General features: G+C 45.3%; 2 protein-coding genes across 5 annotated transcripts in view; one reads left to right on the forward strand and one right to left on the reverse strand.

Annotated features, from left to right (window-relative positions):
* Positions 1–506: 506 nt before the first annotated feature.
* Positions 507–7,974, forward strand: LOC119445140 (uncharacterized). The gene is made up of 2 exons (XM_037709464.2): positions 507–615; positions 5,483–7,974. Exons 1-2 carry the CDS (start codon positions 539–541, stop codon positions 6,189–6,191), a joined length of 786 nt encoding a protein of 261 aa, XP_037565392.2. The 5' UTR covers positions 507–538; the 3' UTR covers positions 6,192–7,974.
* Positions 7,975–8,096: 122 nt separating this feature from the next.
* The window catches only part of LOC119446445 (phosphatidylserine decarboxylase proenzyme, mitochondrial-like), a 50,757-nt gene continuing 38,468 nt past the window's right edge, over positions 8,097–20,385 (reverse strand). For all 4 annotated transcript variants that reach the window (XM_037710876.2, XM_037710877.2, XM_049664148.1 and 1 more), the window contains 5 exons: positions 18,282–18,518; positions 17,059–17,196; positions 15,674–15,815; positions 13,603–13,763; positions 8,097–12,998 (listed from right to left, as the gene is read on the reverse strand). In XM_037710876.2, the coding sequence (XP_037566804.1) occupies positions 12,744–12,998; positions 13,603–13,763; positions 15,674–15,815; positions 17,059–17,196; positions 18,282–18,518 (933 nt within the window). In that variant the 3' untranslated portion in view covers positions 8,097–12,743. The remainder of the gene's footprint in view (positions 12,999–13,602; positions 13,764–15,673; positions 15,816–17,058; positions 17,197–18,281; positions 18,519–20,385) is intronic.

The raw sequence follows: 20,385 nt of genomic DNA on the forward strand, positions 1-20,385 counted from the left end.
CCACGCGGGGCTTTGCACTTCCGTCTTTCAATCCCACGGCAACGAAAAACCCAAAGCGCGCGCAGCTTTGTCGCGCTCCAATTCCGTTGAGAGCGCGGAAGCAGACGACGCGACGCCTGCGGTACTGCGTCGTCTGCTACAGATTCGTCACCGATGCCAGCCAACCTTATGATCACTTGCCGGCGCTAAGAAGCAGTACTCTCACATGACACTTCCCTGATGTCAGCATGCCGCTGTGGAGGACGAGGCTCGCCCTGTGGATCAGCGAGAACCCGTATTTCGCACCACTTTTCATTCGCGTGACACTGAGCTTAGTTCTGGTTCTTTACCTGAGCTTAGGAGCGTCTGTGTTCATGGTTCTGACTAGCGGTGACGAAGACTGGGACGTTTCCACTGTTGCCGAGCTGAGGAATAGGACTGCTGGGCGTCTAATCGGCAAGCTGAAGACGCTGCCGTCTAGACCCGAGACGTGGAATCGCGCAGTGATTGAATACCTGGTCGAATACGACGACAGAATGTCTGGCGTCGACCACAGGGGATGCTACGCTACTGGAAGAGAACCGTGGTCGTTTTCCGATGCCATGCTCTTCAGTCTGGTGCTTTTGACGACGTCAGGTGAGGACTTAGTTTTGACTGTTTTGAGTAGCCAATAATACTTGGGAAGAAAACGTCAAAATGGCGTAGACACCAAATCTGCGACCACCTACATGTATTCTGCAGCATACTGGGTCGGTATTTTGTAGCGATGCGTTATGCTTTATTCTATACTAGTCTTATCATCCATCGCTCACGGCCGGCTGATCCCGTTGATAGCGCGAGCGGACCGTCGCTCTGACCACTGACCCAAGAGCGAAAAGGCATTAGCATCGGAAAGGCATCGCTACAAAATACCGGCCCTGATTGATTTAATCAGTGAATGGAGTTGTTCTGCTGACCACGAGGTTGCGGGTTTCGATCCCGGGTGCGGCGACCGCATTCCGATGGGGACGGAATGCAGAAACGCTCGTGTAACGCCGATTGCATGGGTGCACGATAAAGAACTCATGGTTGTCGAAATTAATTAGTCCGCCACTACGGTGTGTCTCATAGTGGGATCGTGGTTTCGGTACGTGAAGCTCCAGAATTTAATTTTAATTGACATATCACTAATCGTGGAAGCGCGCTAATTGCCAGACCACGCTGCATATGCGCGACAGCTGTAAAGGGATCCCATATCTCTAAACATATGATAATATATACTGTGGTCATTCATTATCGCCAAATAGCAAACGCATATACCTCAACTACGTCAGTAAATTTACTTATGGTCGAGTAACTCTAATGAGAGCCAATCTGAGGTTCACGTTTCGAAACTGAGCATTTACACGTTATATGCTTATGCATTAAAACCATGAGTGCCGATGACAGGAAAAAAAAAAAAAAAAACTTAGCATGCGTTGATAGCTCGTTATCCGGAGCATATACTACATATATGCATGACACGTGCTTTTGCTTGTGGATATGTAAACGATCTTAATTTGATACTGTGTGTATATTTTAATGCAAAGCATGACTTGCCTACCAGGCACATTGCGGTAGGTATATAGGTATAGGTTCCCGTTTCGTCACGTTTGAGGCCCCTTCAAAAAAAAAAAAAAAAAGAAAAAAAAAGAAAAAACACCGCATATCTACGAAGTGAATGATGATGAGTGGGCGAAGCACCGGGGGATCATTCGGGCAAAACGCCGGAAGCCGGAGCTTGACGTACACACACACACACACACACACACATACACACACACACGTATATATATATATATATATATATATATATATATATATATATATATATATATATATATATATACCCACCCTCTGACTGCCAGCATCTGGTCCGCAGTGCTCGCACTAACGATGAACTGCCCTTGACAGTAGCACGCTTCCCGGCGATGCGGCCAGCTCTCGCTGCATCGCGATGCAATGCGCTCCGAGATTTCCCCTAAGTGTGAAACAGACTGTACATGTGCATGTACTGCACACATGTACAGTGTATATATATATATATATATATATATATATATATATATATACTATACTGTATATGTGTGCAGCACACATGTGCATATGTACATGCTCTAGTATACACAGTATAGATGCAAACCAGAGCTACGGACAACGGACAACTAACAGGGGCAAGGCTCGGCCCTAAGGTGCTTCGCCCCTAAAATTACGCGTCCGATGGTGGGACTACTCCTAACGCCTCGATCCAGCGCAACAGCCAGACGATCTGTCCATTGGGCCACAGCCGCACGCAGTTCGCTGCACAGAATAACGACCTTACCTTCCCTCGTGCAAGCTAGTGCCTTGACGTCACGTCGCATAGCAACAATTTGCTTATAAAAGCAAGAGCAGGCCAGTTTTTCTCATCCTTTCCTCGCGGCAACTAGCACTTTGAGAGTGATGTTGCAGCGCCTTCAGGATCGTCCCAACGTCGCCACGGGGACCTATTCTGAAACGTTCCCCTAGTTCGCCTAGGCGACAATTTCGCCTTCAGGCACGCGCATGATTGGCTGTTTTAGCAAAATTGGATGATCTGATTGGCTGGTTGAGCCCGACGTCATTCAATTTTGCTCAACCAGCCAATCAGGGCGCGCCTGAAGGCGAAAGGCGAACTATCGCCGAAGTGAAACATTTAAGAACACGTCCCCAGGTTGCAACATTTATTCGCCACAGTAATAAATCAGCGGACATGCCATTACGACCGTCGTCGTGTAGTCGCCCTGCCGTTGTCACAATACGCTCGCTTCACACACACGTACGTGTTTGCGTCATTTGGTAACTATTTGCGGATGCGAGATAGCCAGCTACCTCAATAAAGAAAATTCAGAGCCCTTCCCCTGTCGAGGAAATGGAGATAAGCGAAGCAATTCTGGCAATACGACGTTGTCGCAGGCGTTCCGCTTCGTTTGCCCTAAACTCTGGGTAGCGGCCCTTCGATGACGTTTGGCCTCAACATCGCGCTCCAGCAAATAGGGGTCCGCGGCTCTTCGCTGACGTTTCGCCTGGGCTTTCGCCGCGCTAGAATCGGCACGTCAACGACGAGCCCTTTCCCGATCGAGCTCGCGGCGCCGTTGCTCAAACGCAGCCTGCTCCTCAGCAGAACGCACTATCACGGCCTTCCCATCCGCTTGCCGAAACTGAACTGAGGCGAGGGAAGCCCGGGAAGGGCGCGCGAACCCCATTTCCTTCTCTTTACCTCCCCGCGACACACCAAACGACCCTGATCGGTCGCGCGCGTCAAGTGATCCGGCGCTGGCGAAGCTTTCCCCGCACCTTCTCTTTCTTCCTTCCTTCAGTCTTTATTTCTTGTCCCTGGTTCATACCCGCATATCCAATGCGGGTATGAGTCATAGTAGTTTTTGGCGTTACATCGCCGGCGCAGGCTAGCATATACAAGCTTCACTTGAAAATGCTTCGGATATCGATTCACATGGTGCGTGGGATGTTCCATAAATGTTTTCTATATTTCAATTTTCTAGACGTGCAAAAACGCCCATATACATGCGTTACAAATTACCACGAGCTTCTATGCTAAGTGTAAAAGAACTCCACCAATTAAGTTGGCAATACGCACCTGTGCAGTCCCCTGTCTATACTTTAAGCTAGGTCACGAACGGCACAAATGGAATGCGTCTGTCAGCGTGACATAGCATTCTTGACAAAGGAACGGCACGCAAGACACATGACGACTATCGTTGGGGGCAAGTTAAGCCAAAAAAAAAAAATGTCACAGTTTCGCCCTAAGGGCGAAGCAATGAATGCGATAGCAACACAGCAATGTCATACGAAGTAAGGTGAGCGGCTTTGATAGCAATATGAATTGTAGTAAACATGAGCTGATTAAGTAAGCAGGTGTGCTGCGGCGTAAGTAGACCGACATGAAGAGAGACTCGATGACCACGAGAAGGCGCGTGTGAAACGGTGGTGTTGATGAGAAGCGCTTCCCGTGGGCATCGCGTGCGAAGGGACACACCTGTAGCGCTGCACTGCCGATCCGGGCAGCATTGCATGTGTAGCGCGCGTTGGAAAATGTGACCCGACTATTACTAACTGAATGAACAAGCGTGGTGTGAGCGCGCACAAACAAACACGAATAGATCACACTGAATGACTGCAGACAACGACTGTCAAAACGCTGGCAGCAAGCATACGCCGCAGCGGCGGAAGGTACGTGCGGTCTATCGCTTCAACGGAAACTGAGCGGCGAATGCACGGCGCATAAAGGCCAAACCCCATATGCGCGAAAATGCACGCGACAGCGACGAGCGACGGTATGAGCGACGAAACAGGCCGTTCGCGCGACGTGTCGCGTGGTCGAAATCGCGCGATCGCTCGGTTTCTCAAACTTAAAATCCGTCGCCCGTCGCCCGGAAGGGCTGTGCTCAAGCAGCCAATAGTAAAACACCGGAACAGGATGTACAGCAGTGACGTACTGCCGGTTGTCTCCACGCGCGGTTTTCGTCGATTGCCATGTCCTCCTCTCCTCCTCTACGCCCGAGTCACGTGCACACAGCGAGCAAATAAAGTAATGTAAATAAAGCACTTGCATATAAAAACAATACTGCAGGGCAATGATAAAAAATGTTCTGTGTTACTGTGCAACAAAACATATTATTTTACACTGCGTACCGCTGTCAACGCGCCTCATTTGGTACGAGTAGACGCCCTCATGCCAGCAACAATGGAGATCGCTCGCTGAAGACGGGCAAGCGACAGCTTGCGCGAAGGCGATCTACGTCGCGTCGCTCGTCGAAGCGTAAGATTTATAGCGCAGTTCTTAGGCGCCCGTTCCCGAGTTTCGCGGCGTCACTTGGCGTAACCGAGTGCACGAGCAGGATGAAAGAGCAAACGCGAAGCGCAGCGGGGGTTGAAAAACCGCTATAGCGGAGAGAGCGAGAAGGAAAGCGGAGAAGGGTATGGCGAAAGCGTGAGAAAAGCGTAGTGACGCGCAAAACGGACTCTGCGGCGACGACCGCTACGAGATGGCGCCAGAGTAGCGCGCCGTCGTCGGTTCAGTGATGGCATGCGGCGAAAGATTCCACCGATACCATATATGGAAACAAAGCGCTGCATGATGGAGCGGAGGTCTGTCTGCCGGCGGCTGCTGGGACTCGCGCTCACGCGTCACCCACGCGCTGCCTCTCGCGATCTCCCGATTTGCGATGCAGTCGCGCCACACTTCGCTCAGCTAGCAATGTGCCGCACGAGGCAGATTGTCCGCGCCAGCCATACACCTCTATATCGCGAAATGAAAACACTATAGAGCTGCGCCCACATTTCGCATTAGGATGTATCGTAATCGTCGGTGAATTTTTTAAGACTATCCCAGAGGTGGTGTAAACACTGCTAATTAGTGCACTGGTATCGTTTGGGCCAAATGAATAGTTTACCGAGTTTATTTCTCTTTCCACCATCTTCAAACCGCTGGCGTTTGCTTCCGCAGGTGGTTACGACTATGCCAAGACGTCGACTGCCGTAAAGGCTGCCATCATGGGCTACATCTGCTTCGGCGTTCCGCTCCTCCTTGGCTGGCTTTTGCTGCACGGCAAGACAGTCGCACAGACATGGCTTCTCGTGTGCGTGAACGCCTACCGGCTCTTCACGGGCCTCAGAAAACGCTTCCGGAGCGTGAGTCCGGGATCCGAGTCGGAGGACGTTCCCGCAGCACCACCCAACGCGCACTGACAACGCTCTTCCGTCCAGAACTTTCGATCGTGGCTGGTCACCTCAGCTACGCGCAACTCGCACCCAAGGAGCACAGAAGCAGAATTCGCGTCGTCAGCGTCGGGACTCCGCAGGGCACGACCGTGGTTGTCAACCGCCGAGCCCTGACCGCTGCTTCCGCAGCGCTCTTCTGTCTCTTTCTCCTATACGTACTCTTTGGTGCCGGTGCCATGACCGCTTCGAGCTCCACCAGCTCGGGACAGACGATGTTCGACGGTCTGTTCTGGATCTTTCTTCAGTTCACAACGACGAGTTCGAACCCGTACGCGACCTTCGGCACGAGCCCGGGCGCTCGAGGAGGTTGGGCTCTTTACTATGCGGTGGGAGCTCTTCAGCTGGCGGCTGTAGCCTACATGGCCTTTGCTCTGGTCACGTGGAGGTGCGAGTTCTGTGCCGACAATTGGACGGCACAGTCCTCGCAGGCTTAAAACGAAGGTCCCTAAGCCACATCGACGCCGCAGAGCAGGCTGGCATGGCCTAAGCATTTGACCAAGGATAACAGGGCTCAAACTGCTTGCAGAATTGTAAGTTGTAGCTGAGTACAAAGGTTTTGTTGAGTCTTTAACGGGCACTGCAAACACTTCTTGAAGATAGTAAGACGGACAAGATGGAAAGCGCTGACATGAATGCATCTGTTGCTCTCGCGTTGTCCGTGCCTTCCTTATTGTCGGTGTTTTCCTTGTGAAACCCATAACATGAATCAGTACCGACTTTCAGTCCTTCTGCCCCATTGTCACTCTCAAGCACCTTTGTCAGATGTCAAGCTCCAAATGTTACCACACCACAAGCTCAATGCCGAAAAAAGAAGACGAAAAGAGTCGTAGGCAGGGCACTGCTACTGGCATGGGATAGGAACCAATGAGTTGAGTGGCAATGAGGAAAGTAAACATTGTTCTCACTATACCGCCATTCATACGTAGTCCACTTCAAAACTTTTCGTGAATATATTCATAGAAAGCCAACGCACTCATTCCACTACATTGCTCAGGCTTCGAGAAGTGTTTCAGTGCCTCTTCAATAACTCCGTAGTTAGGAATGTCTGCCTGCTCGTATCATTTATGGTCTTTCACTGAACCAAGTCTGCCAAGAGGATTTTCTGCTGAAACAAAGTCCCATGAGCTACTTCCCACATATCAGTACTTCAGCGATGTTTGCTGGCTCTTGTGCTCTTCAGCACAAGTACGCTCCATTTCATCTTCACACAGAATGGAGAAAGCTGTGTGCGGCTATGGAGAAATGAAATGCTTACTGTACAGTTGCAATGTTGAGACAACACCAGAAGCAGAAAGGTTTTGACTGGCAAGATATGCAACAGCACGGAGGGTTTGCTTTTCAAAGAGTAGTCACTGAAGCAAGATCACTTTACTGATCTTGTTTTAAATGTGCAGTTTGACATTGTTCCCCCAAAATACATTTCCTCCATCCCTCGAAAAATAAAAATGATTGGCTAATGGTGTCGTCTTCAGTGGAACATCCAAAAACCACATAACTTTATACGAAGCCATTGTACTAAAAAGATAACCACATTCGCACTTACCACTCTCTGAACAACATGATAAGTCACCATTTCATCGTCACATTACATATGATACTAGTGCTCCTAGGATAGGAATAGGTACCGCCACTAGCGTGTGATCTTGGATGCTACTATCTCTTCTTGCAGTTGCATTCAGAACATTACTACAGTATGCAGTGCTACAAATGCTGTTGGACATTGGACACTGCTATCAGTCAGTCAGTCAGTCACAGTCTTACTGAGGTCGAGGCCTGTGTTACATGGCATTTCACTTGAGCTTTGATTCTCATTGCTCTGCAAAGACCTTCAGGAGTAACAAAAAAGGCCATGATGTGTCTTCTGCCATCCTGTGTTAGCTGTAGCAAAGACAACTTTATGACACTCTGTAACCCATTTCTTAATGCCATTAACCCACTGAATGCCAGCTTTTTCTGTGTGTTGGCTTATCAGACATTTCGTGCTGCATAGAAGCTGGTTACTTGTCATCAATTACTCCCAATTCAGAATCCATAAACAGCTCATAAATCCATTCGTCTGTTAAACTGCGGACGGACCTGACACACAGGCTCACCATGACTGCTCTGCCGAGACAAAGCAACAGAGCACGGAGGCATTTGCTCCACCTGCTGTCAGAAAATTAACTCCGAAGTTTTGGGTGTTTGGACGACCTCTCCATAGATGGCACAACACTGGTTGCACAAGTATGCAACTTTCTTTTTCCCCAAGTTACTTAGAGAAAGACATGGACAGTGCTGAAAACACAAAACAGCTTAACTTGGGAATGACATTGTAAGGTTAAAGAATACACATTACAGTGTTTATTTTTTAAGAATCAGCACTTTATTAAAATGCTACCAACACATCGCATAGAAACTGGTCTGCTTGTGGCAGCCTCAGGCCTTGCTGGGCATCCCTGCCTCAGCACAAGAAAGACATTTGCAGTCACGTGACGTACAAGCAATACTGTGTACAATGATCCAAGATGTACTCTTCCGAGTGTAACAACATCACACACACAAACACCTCGAACTTGACAAATGTAAAACGGTGGCTATACATGTATACAAAACAAAGAGGCACTTCATAGCATGTTCTTGCTGCCCCTAAAAAACACAGAGGCACCGTCCCTTACCACAGGAACTCTAGCAATCACTGACTACAAGTCACTGAGATTTTGCGTGACACAAAATGCGACGAGACAAGCATTCAGAAAGGTCCGGCATTTCACCAGTTGAAAAGTTACACTGTATGTACGTAAACACGGCATGCCCGCTAATCACTTTCAAGCGTGGTACATCTCGGCATTTTGGCTCCAACAATTAACTCCTGCACCGGCTAAGTGATAGCCACTTGATACAAAAGTGAGACAAATGCATTCACAAAGATCTAATAATATACTAATAATACTGCTTTGCAGCAATGATATTTTACTGTGCACAACTGTAACACTAAAAGCACTGGCACTCTGTCTACTTTTAATAATGTACCATCACCACAAGTTCTAAATAAAATGGAAAATCTGTTTTGTTGTACACCTCTCCAAAACGTACTTGTGATTCTTTAGAGCATTCCAACAGAACCAACACGCTAACAAACAAAAAAATTCATACTTTTTTTCGCCGAATGTGCAATAGTCCTTAGATTAGCTTAAATTGCCCTTCGAGAAAGTGTAATTAGCTTGTGTCGTCCAACTCCACCAGTCCCCTTGAGATTCTCACAGGATAACCTTTGAAAAATCACATACCCGGGGAGCATGTGGTTCAGCGAGCAACTTTTGCACTGAAAGTTGCGACGACATCAACGGTTTAACAAATGCAAGGCAGCAACCATAGACGAACCTAACTAAGCCTAACGATCACAACACCAACATTCCAACACGAAAGACCGGTTGACTTTTTCTTTTGGCTCACAGTTGCATGAATACAAATGCAACATGACGATGACAACAAACAGGAAGTCGATATGCTTTGGCTTTGACTGGTATCAAACCACAACACAAATGAAATCTGTCTAGCTTTTCCAAAGGCTGGTTTGGTTGTGGCATACCTCCCCTCCCATATTCTTGAACGATCCTGCCACTCAACACACTGCCTTGGCTTATCAGAATAGACTACAGCTCTAACCCTAGACTGATGAAGTAATCACCATGTTTCAGTAATGCTCCTCAACGATTCCTGCAGCAAGTAGCAGCTTGCTGCCTCTGTAATACCTTTAAGTCGAAACCAAAATTGCCTGTCAGCAAAATTAGAGCTCCGGAATATTCAAGAAGTGTTAATGAAACGTTGTGACTGCTTGAGCTGAGTTTCCATGCTTCTCTCGACTTTCTGTAGTTGAAGGAAGAATATTTCAAGAATATGGGAGGCAGTGTTTTCTCTCCGATAAAGATTTCAACTTTGCTCCCAACAAACAGATTTACAGACACACTTACACTGCAGACGTAGTTTTAATGACAGAATAAATGATTGTCGGACTTCTCAGTTTAAATGTAACCAAAAGCGGCAACCAGGAGTCGTAACGTCCAATAAGCGCAGAGCTTTAAAGCACCATTGTAAAGTATACAAAATGAATGCAAATTAGGTTATTAAACTTAAATGAAAAAAAAGTAATAAGTAAATGACAACTGATGCAGAAGAAATTAAATAGCATCAATAACAAACAACGGTATAACTGTGCATACAGTAACAAGACAGAAAACAATGCACTGTGCACATCTGCAGCAAGATGATTAGAATTGCTTGCCTGAGTGGCATTTCCGAATATAGTAGTAATCCTTTAATGGTGACAGAAGGTGTGAAGGATTGTATTGCAACGGCTTTTGTTCAATAAGCTGTAATATTAAGTGTGAAACTGCAAATAATAAGGGAAATTCAATTCTGAAGCCTCTGTAGCTTCGTGATACAGTCGGTTGGATGACAATGTTCCCTTTCATGAAGTGTACATGGTAAGCCATAATAAAGGAGCAAGAAGAAAACCATTAGTCTAAAAGTGAAAAAGGGAACAGTTTACAATATGCACAAATAGCTGTCAGATAAATTCGTAGCAACCACCTACAGCCAAGAGTCCATCTCATAAAAATCGAGTCAGTTGTTTGCCAGTAGAAACAGCCGCTACAGGAGATTAGAGCATGGAAAGTTACATGGCAGTTGGCAGCTTCTGGTGGTATAGACAAGTGACACAAAAAGTAAGCAGCATGTGACAGCACAAGACAACTGCATTTACGTGTAACCCGCTGCGAAAAACGGGAACCACGGCAAGCTGGTATGGACCACGTGAGTGCTACGTACTACCAATGGCACGAGCTCATCACACTTAGTTTCTACCGCATCATGCATAATGTCACGCTCCAATTACTTTTTTCTGCCACCTGTGTGCCATCATGTACGCCGCTAGTGGTGTGATGGAAATCGCTGTATATTTTTTACTTGCACTAGAACTTTCCTGTTCACGATGCTACTGTGCTATCGATGTTCAATGCTATCGGCAAGTGCCACGCACCATTATATTATGATGATCTCCAAGAAATGGAAGCTGGATAGAGGAAAAGATACACCCTGGAAATGCTTCTGCACATCCTCCAATACTCCGATAAAGAAATGCAGGAAGAACTATGGACTCGGTAATCTATAGGCTAGTGAAAATGAAACTTCAAGAAATTTCCAGTTTGGAAAGCTCAATAGTACTAATTGCAGCGCACATCACGTACAATACGAAGGTATGTGTCAGAAAAACAAAAGTGAACGAAACAATAACAGTGTGTACGGTGAACAGAAGGTGCCATAATATTAAGGGAACATAAAAAAAAGGAGGTTCTGAACAGTTTCAGATATCAACACTATATCACAGACAGTTGAGAGATTGTCCCTTCTTCTGTCATTATATTTAAACAAGCTAGTAAAGTGGGAATAATAAATAAAAAAAAATATAGTAAAGGGTGTGTAGGGAAAGAAATATCTTCAGTGCAGCCTTGATGCCCATGTGCATGTTTTACCTTAAAAGGAAAGCAACTGCTGTGCTTGGGGTGACTGTCGCATATGATGTGTTATAAAGAAGAATCTGCCCTGGAACAGTCATTTCTGACAAAAAAAAAAAAAAGAAACCTGACTCCTTGGCACTAGCAATGGGCCTTCCATTGGCAACATCAGCATGGGACTGTAACCTGGAAAGTTCCTTCATTGAATGCTAGCAAAAAAGAGTACCACAGTTTTCAATGTGCATCGGCTGAACTGGGGTAGTCTTTCTTGCTGAAGAAATTATAATTTCCTGTTTCCACATACATGGATACAATGAAACCAGCCATGAGGCAATTTATCCACCTCATTCTGGTTTTTATGAATTCCTATGCTTTGTGATGTGAGCAGGCAGATTCTATACTAACATCACATGGCTACACATTGGTAATTCAATCCTGAACCGGAAAATACAACACATTAAAGAGCACTCTTTTTATGGTATGATGGTGAAACTGGGTCCGACTTCTGAACAAATGTTCTACTACTTAAAGATATCAAAAAAGCTTTCTAGTTTAACAGTCACAAGTCTTTTCATGATTCCAACTTGTACAATACACATCATACTTTTGATTGTAAAACATCACAATGAAAGAAATGCAAGGCCATTAAGCTAGAAGCACATAGGTCCACTTTACATCGCCGGTCATCATACAGTGAATAAAAATTACTCAGGCAGGCCTGGATCGGGACCATCACGCATTTGCAATAAGTAAGACTTTTACAAATTGATACAGTACCAAGTAAAATGTCATTCAACTTAGCAAGAACACTGTACACTGGCAACATTTAGCATCGTTAGTGTAATGCCTAGTTTTTACAATTGCAACATTTCATTTTGCATCTCTACCACCCATGCGTGGATGTGAAGCTGCAACTGCAACCCTAACCTGCACATACATGACCCCTGGGTACCTAAAATCTTTTCAACTGCTTTTCTTGGCACAAGCCGTTCTCAACATTGTTGTATTTGAATGGTCAATGCAATGGAAACTGTGTGCACGTGAGCATTTGTGCACAAATCAAGCGCTAGAGGGGGGAAAAAAAAAGGCTGTCTCTTACTAACGTAACTGCGCCTATCTCCATCAGCCTCTTCCAATAGGGGCAAAATGAAAAAAAAAAAAAATGATGACACAAACAGTGCAAATGACACCAAATGCTATAACAATGTGCAGTTCTAGTTAAGCCCCACTGTAGCTCATACAGTTGCCGCATACGAGATAGGCATTCACCGAGGGACGTCACCACTTTGCACCTCTCTACGCAAGCTGGTGCAACAATCGGGCGACACTGGCTCTGCACCAGTGAAGATAGCAAAAATACATTGAACCACCTCTGTGGACCTTCAGGCAGCCTTGTGAAGATTGCAACATGCCCACTGCAATCTCTCACTATGAGACGGAATTCAATGATGACAAGTGTCGAAAACGAAACTCTGAATGCTGCAGCAGCTGGCCTCACGTCCGTGCCTCTTGACAGCTGCTACTGGACTGTCGGCAGATGAGCTCACCGTACTTGATGCGCTGGCCTTCCTTGAGCTCAAGCGAGAAGTCCCTTGGTGCCTCAAAGATGAGCACAATGGTAGATCCCAGATTGAACTCGCCGAAGGGTTCGCCCTTCTCAATGCGGATGCCCTCGGAGTTGTGGTTGGACTGGAAGCATTGGTCGTTGAAGTTGTGCTTCTTGTACTTTCGCCGGTTGGTCACAAGGTTCTGTTGAGGCCATCAAAGAAACACAAAATGCAAAGATTGGAAGTCTGGATACAAACAAGCAAATGGTTCAGGCAGACGAAGAACATGTGTTCGGAAATCATGGACAGCATGCAGCAATATACAATTTAGTTCCAGCACGGCATGGTTTTCAAACAAATGCCAGACTTTTAGTTGGAAGCATGACAAAAGCTAGTCTGGATGAAAGGCATATAATGCTGCTATGAGCAGAAGCACTTGAGAAGATGATATAAATAAAAAAGAATAGAAATAATGACATAATGTGTTTATTGTTAGCCTAATATGGGCTTCCTAACAACCCACAATATTTTCCTTTTTTAGTTATTATTTCGGGTATTGGAAATCCCACATTTTAAATGCCACAAAAAAGCTGCCTCACAACTATCTCAGGATTTTTAAGGTGACTATATTGCTTGAACATAACAGTGTCTTGACAGAGCTTGTCATAACCTTCAGCAAAGTTAATGTGAGAGCATGGTGCAAGCTTGGACACAACAACAAGCTAAAGCTTGTACATGGTTATAAAAAGATCAGTAACAATGAAGCACCCTGAAGAGAAATACTGATTCACTAGTATGCAACTCACATTATCAAAGTAAACCTTGATGGAGCCAACGTTGGTAGCACCGACAGCAGTCATACTGAAGAATCCATGTCGCCACCGACCCATGTAGACTACACGTTCATTCATATTGAAAAGGCCGACTATCCAGTTGACAACACCTGGTCGCACACTTAGAAGGGTACCTGCAATATCACCAAAGCACAGTTTGATTTACCCTTCAACCTTGGAAAACATCAAAGATGCATGCAGTGTCCTAAACCTGTCTCCTTAAAATTACAACACCAGGTATTTCCCCATAGGTGCATTTACAGCAATTAAAAAAACTTTTGAGATACATCGACTTGACTACCACATCAATAGCCAGTGCACAGCTCTGAACTTGAGGACACTAAATTGAACATGCACATTCCTTTCATTATGTTAAGCAGTTCAGATAGCTCAACTCCTAAAAGAAAGTGAGAACGCCTTTGGTGAAAACACTAAAATGCAGATGCACCTTTGTTGAGCACCTAACAGCAAGTGTGAATTTTGTACAGCAAGATGCTGTTAACGAAGGCAAACATTCTGTACACATCCCACGAAGCCATGTGCAGCATAGTCTCGTCACACACAGTTCATTCAGTTTGAAGAGTTCAAAAAAAACGGAAGCACTCATTTATACTTTGAATAAAATTGTGACACCAACAATGATGACCAATAGCAAGCCCCCAACCTGTAAAACTAAAATCGCCAAAATAATCTACAAGGACCAAAAAGAACCCACTCTTTAAAATATTTACATCTTCATGGGAGTATAATTTAGTCACAATAACTACACCTCTTATAAGAGTATTTTGCTTTTACTTTCACTCTAAAAATGTTTACATACATTGGGGTGCATTTTGCCCCCAAACAACAATAGCAATCTGTTTTGCTTGTACTTCCTTTCTTGAAAACTCTGCGCTCACTACTTTCCTGTCATGAATGCTATGACACACTGATAATGCACATGCCGTTTGTGACCTGGAAGTACCAGCATGCAGTGCTAAAGAAAGGAAAGGCACGGACGACACAGATGACGATTATTGATGAAAGGTAAAATTGTCATCCACCCAAATGTAGCCCGAAGCTACAAAGGAAACCCACATGGGTTTCTACATTCAGGTGGATGACAATTTTACCTTTCACGAACACTACCTCCACCTTACGGAATTCCACAGAACTGATTTGCCATGATCATTAATGTCTGGGGACAAGATAAACCTCAAAGGGCACAAGAGAGAAGTAAAACTAGACTTTAAAAAATTACACTCCTTTAAGCTATAAAAACTCGGATGTTCACAGAGTTTATCTTAACCCCCAAAGAAATCCGAGGACACCTAAGCACTGCTCACGAGTTGTGATTGTGAAAGCATTAATGTCCAATTGAATGCCGCTGAGCGGTCCTTCGAGTTTAAACTCCTCATGGGGCAAGCGAGCGAGTTTTGATTTGGCCTTACCGAGGCGCAGTTAATGCCGCGCGGACAAGGAACGCGCGGATAACACAGGCTTCCGAGAGCGACGGTGGCGTGGCATAGCAGCGATGCCCTCTCTCCTCATGCAACACCTGGCACGCTATCACGGCCAGCAGGTGTTCCCTTTCGCCCACTCTGCGTCGAGGCGCACTCATGACATGGCAAGGGCAATGCAATTTTAGGTACCGTTTCCCTGCTACAGACGACAGACGCCAGCTTTTTCGCTCAATGGGCCATTTGACACTTTCGCATCAATAATCCCCCTCTACCTTCTGTGTGAATTTTCTTTACTTCGACAATATAGTGCTAGCTGCTTTCCTGGTGGGAAATGCTGTGGCATGCCGAGATGTGCCAACAAGAAAGTACCGGATGCACACACGATTGATGGCAACCACTGTTGCAGGATTAGGTAAGCTTGAAAGGTTGTAAAAAATTCGAAAGCATGAAGTTTTCTACTTGTAGGGTGCATTTCAGTGGTAGGCAACAACTTTAATGATGTGCAGGTGTCGCAACACCATGGTACGGCCTAGGAGCAAGCATGGGTGCTTTTGAGAGCATCGGCAGCCATTTGTTGTGGTTTCTAACTGGAATCAACGAACCTGGAAAATGCCTCCGGTGTTGCACCTCCCATTGCACAGGGGAGTGGAAACGGTGATAGTCACCGGGGGCCAGGTAGACCACACAGTGATACAAATCAGTGTCTTTCTGCTGGAGAAGTTTCTTGTGGTACTCCTCCTCACCCTGCAACATAGGTGAAAGCATTTCAGCAAAAACATCAGTCTTGACTGACTGTCATGAATGCATTCAATAGGGAAAACTAAGTTTTTGCAGAACTATGGCTATGGGAATGATTTTAACAGAAATTTTCAAGGAGGAAGCAGGACTCAGCTTAGTGTCAGAGTCACCAGATGAAAAAGTGCGATTGAATTTGGCTACTTGTAGACAAGCATGCTGCTTTCAAGAATAAAGGTATTATTATTATTATTATTATTATTATTATTATTATTATTATTTATTCAGAGTTGTTCTGAGAGGACCATACGGTTGGAGACACTCTGGTTCACATGGTCAGCCTGGTTGACATCCACCTGAATGTAAAAGAAAGCTGTGCCAACTAAGTTCACTTTCATAACTGTGGCAACTGATGAATCAGGTGTTCACACACCGTCACAGCAAGCCTCCTTTAATATGTACATGAAAGGACTTCAGAAACATGTTACGTCAACAGATGTTAATCTCGGCAAAAGTGCACTGCATCTATGGGAATCCAGAAAAAGGCCCCCCAACAATCAGCTCAGCTTAGCAGAGGATCTGGCTCTTGGTCGCAGCTCATAACAAACAGGTTAAAACGTTGTTCTGACGTGACTGATAAGCAAATTCCAACACAACAAATTTCTCCAGAGACAAAATATTTACAAAACAATAGCACTACCTATCACGTCAGCTCTGCAGTAACGGAGTGCCCAAGCAAGGTGCCTAAAAACAAGCTAGGCCTACCACAAATCAAAAGCTACAGTCGAAGCATTTAAGCTGTCTCTGCTTAGCAACACACGTTTTTGCTCTTTGAAGACTGCATATTGCACAAGAACAAAAGATGGGACAGGTAAATAAAGACACTGATAGAAGAAAGAAGGAGCTAACAAAGGCTGTGACCATTTGGATATCATACATTTGTGAAAGGATGAGATGAGACAGAAAGACAGATGAGAGAGAGTGAGTATGAAGACATGCAAAGCAAGTCTTCATGCTTTGCATGAAAGATGACTGTTCATTAACACAGTATGAGGCAACCATACAACTGCAAACAGACAACAAAACAAAGGAAAGCGTAGGCAAAAATAACTGTCTAACTCTGTTTTCTTTGGCCTCACGGCCTCTTGGCTTTGTATGTCTGTTACTAAATACTGAGCAACCACTGGTTCCTCCCATTCTTCTTGCTCACAGTAGGAGGCAATAACAGATCACAATGAGGTGGCCAACTTACATAAGAGTGTAGACAGTGTGGGTCCCAGGGATGAGGCCCAAGGAACCTTGGTAGTGAGTAGGTGATGCCTTTCACCTGCTCCGCAAAACCTTTTTCTATGCGACCAAAATGCAGCACGGTGCCATCTGCTGGGCTCACCTGCAAAGAACCATGGCAATGCGATGTTTGACAAAAGAGTAATGACAAGTAGCCTACCTACAATGTGCATGGTCTGTCTGTAAAAAATATTTCATTGCAACAGCGAAAGCTGGACTCACAATTAAAATCTCACTAATATGAATCTCTAGGTACGTAATTTGAAACATACTGCTTTGGTCCTACAAAGCTGCACAGTGCCAAAACAACTAGAGTGATTCGAACTTAAATTGTCTCGGCAACTGAAAACTAACTTTTTCACCACCATGTATCGCTGGCAGCTGCTTTCTCAAGAGAGTGATGTGTGTCGCGGCTGACTGAGAGTAGTCCTTACGAGCAATGCTTTGTCCAATTCGTCCTCTGCTCTATCTCCACAGATCTCTTGTGAGGCACAATTGACCTCTTATAGCCTGAATTTTTTTTTTTATGAAGAAAAACATTTGAATTTTGTTTAGAAATACTTTTGTGCGAGGTTAAAACATAAAAAATTGCATTCACACCATTTTCTACACCTGGGTGAAACTTGTGGGCTCATTTTGAAAAACTGAAATTGGTGCCTAGCACAAACGGATGTCTTCACATCCTCAAATTATTACTAATGTTTTTGCACTGTACAAACTCTGATTTGGCAAACAAACTGTCTTGCATCTTATGGCATAGTGCATGAGCAGAACATTGTTTTCCAGTTCAGAGATGGTGACACGCCAAGCACATTTTTGTCAGATGACTACAAATTGCCACATGGTGTGGTAGACCAGTGACTGGAGAAAGAAGAGACTTCTTGGAACTGTGTGCCAACGCATACGCTGTGTACAGTGCTAATGTCTGAGAACACGGCGTCTACTTCAACTGAATACACGACAATGATGTCAAAATCAGGCTTTTCTCGATTAACCTCCTGTTTCAATTTAGAAACTCAGAATCAGTATGTTGCAAAATCGTGACAACTGTATATCATGAGCCATCACACCTGCGTTTACAAGCATGGCACTATTTATTCTTACCTCCTGAAAAAACAACAAACACACGAGCATGCACCCCCCCTCATATGAAAAGGAAAATTTTGTGACCCACATGTGCCAACGTACCACACAGTCGCCTGGGCAAAGGGGTCTAAGGCCTGGCTTGAGTGAGCGTCGGAAGAACTCCCCCAGGTTTCGATACTGCCGCAAGTCCTCCACTTCAGCCTCGTGTATGTCGCAGCCAACGACCCATGCGAAAAGGCCGAGCACCGGTGTGCGCAGCCACACAGGCAGCTCTATGTCGTTGGCCCAGCCCCACCACCGAGATGCCATGCGCAAGGGCAGCATTCGGTAGAAGGACACCTGCAGAACAACCGCGCACAAGGCAAACAACAACAGTTCAAATAAAAAATAATAAAAACACATATAAAGAAGCCGAGTTGCTGACCATCACGAAGCCCTCGCAACAGGCAGATTTCATGAGTTTGACTATGCCCCTGCTGCCGCAAAGCAAAGGGCATTGCGCCGGTAATAGCAATCCTGAAGCAGGTTGAAGGGCAACTATGGTAAGATGTGCTCAGACCATGACAATCTGCTTAACCTTCAAGACCAAAAGGCAAGGAGGTGACACAGAAAGATTCCACAATAGCAGTGGAGTTGAGGAGACCATACCTAAACTTCTCCCCAAAGCAGGGGCGTAGCCGGGGGTCTGATGGGGCTCATACACCGCCGACCAAAACAACCACTGGCGCCGGGAATGATTCTGGATTTTGTCTACAATGTCTTTTTCACGCTCGAAAAGACATTTCAACGAGAACATTGCGAGCCCGGGTTGGATTTCGTGGCAATGCCCATGCACCTGGAGCCACATAACACAAGGAGCAGTATCCGAGCACAATGTTTCAAGGGCCTTTCAATGGCGAGCAGGCGCATTGCAGCATCTTGCGGCAGCCTTGGAATCTATGGAGCGCATGTATTTCAATTCCGAAACTTTAAGGGTATGAAGCTCTCATTAACTTTTGACGCGACAGGTGCACTGACATTTCCTAAGTCGTGCTTTAGATTTTTAATTCCGGAACTCTATGGGTTTAATGTTCTTATAAACTTGGGAGTCCTTAAATGTTCTTATAAAGTTGCGAGTTTAATGTTCTTATAAACTGGAGCCCTCGTGTCCAAGCCATTCCAGAAATGGAAGCACGTGCTCGAAATGACTGTCAGCTGGCCCCCAGCTGATAATTCTCTCCAAATATATTCAGGAAGAATGCCCAATGTGATCGATCAGCTGGACCAGGGCAGGCAAAGTAAAATAAGAGAAAACGGAAGAAAGTTAATGACGTATTATTAAGACAGTTCTTTCTTACGGGCGACAAGGTCTGGTTCTCCGTGGACATAGGGACAGTGGCCCTATAGATTTAAGCAAAGCCCTCGCTGAAAATACTCGTATTTTCAGAGCGCTTCTTCGCATGCGAGCTGATTGTGGAGATGCAGATCTGAAGAACCATTTGTAAAGTTGTCCCAGTAATGCCTCGTATGCCAGAAGTACAAAACCAAATTATAGAAATTTGTGGTGAAATTATCAAAGAAAGCCTAGTAGCAAAAGTAAACGCTGCAGGCTGTTTCTACATACTTGCTGACGAAACGACGGATATTGCTGGAATCGAACAGCTTACAGTTTGTGCAAGGTACCTAAACAAGCATGCCAACAACATCGAAGAAGCGTTTTTAGGTTTTCTGCCAATTCAGGACCAAAGTGGCAAGGGATCTCGCCGACACCATTACAAAATTTCTGCTAGACCTTGGAATTAACATGCATCATCTTTGTGGCCAAGGTTATGATGGCTGGTGCCAGCTCGATGCCTGGTAAAACGAATGGTGTGCAAGCTGCCGTTCGCAAGAAATATCCAGCTGCACTATACAGACATTGCGCCAGCCACTCCCTCAACCTAGTTCTCTGTGCGGTGTGCTCCATCACAGATATCCAAAATTGTTTTGGAACGCTGAAGACAACGCCACACTTTTTCCGCAATTCTCCTAAACACTCACGTTTTACGAGAAATTATAACTTTGATGTGTCCCGAGTCGACAAGGCGGCGACTTTTGGGAATATGTGAAACAGTGCTGGGTGGAAAAGCATGATGCAGTTTTTTCATTTGTGAATCTGTTTAAACCGGTGATTGCGGCACTAGAGGAATAAAATTAAACGGCAGTGGTGAAAGTCCAGTTCAGTCAA

This window comes from Dermacentor silvarum, chromosome 3 (genome assembly GCF_013339745.2).
Source record: "Dermacentor silvarum isolate Dsil-2018 chromosome 3, BIME_Dsil_1.4, whole genome shotgun sequence".
NCBI classification, from domain to species: Eukaryota; Metazoa; Arthropoda; class Arachnida; order Ixodida; family Ixodidae; genus Dermacentor; species Dermacentor silvarum.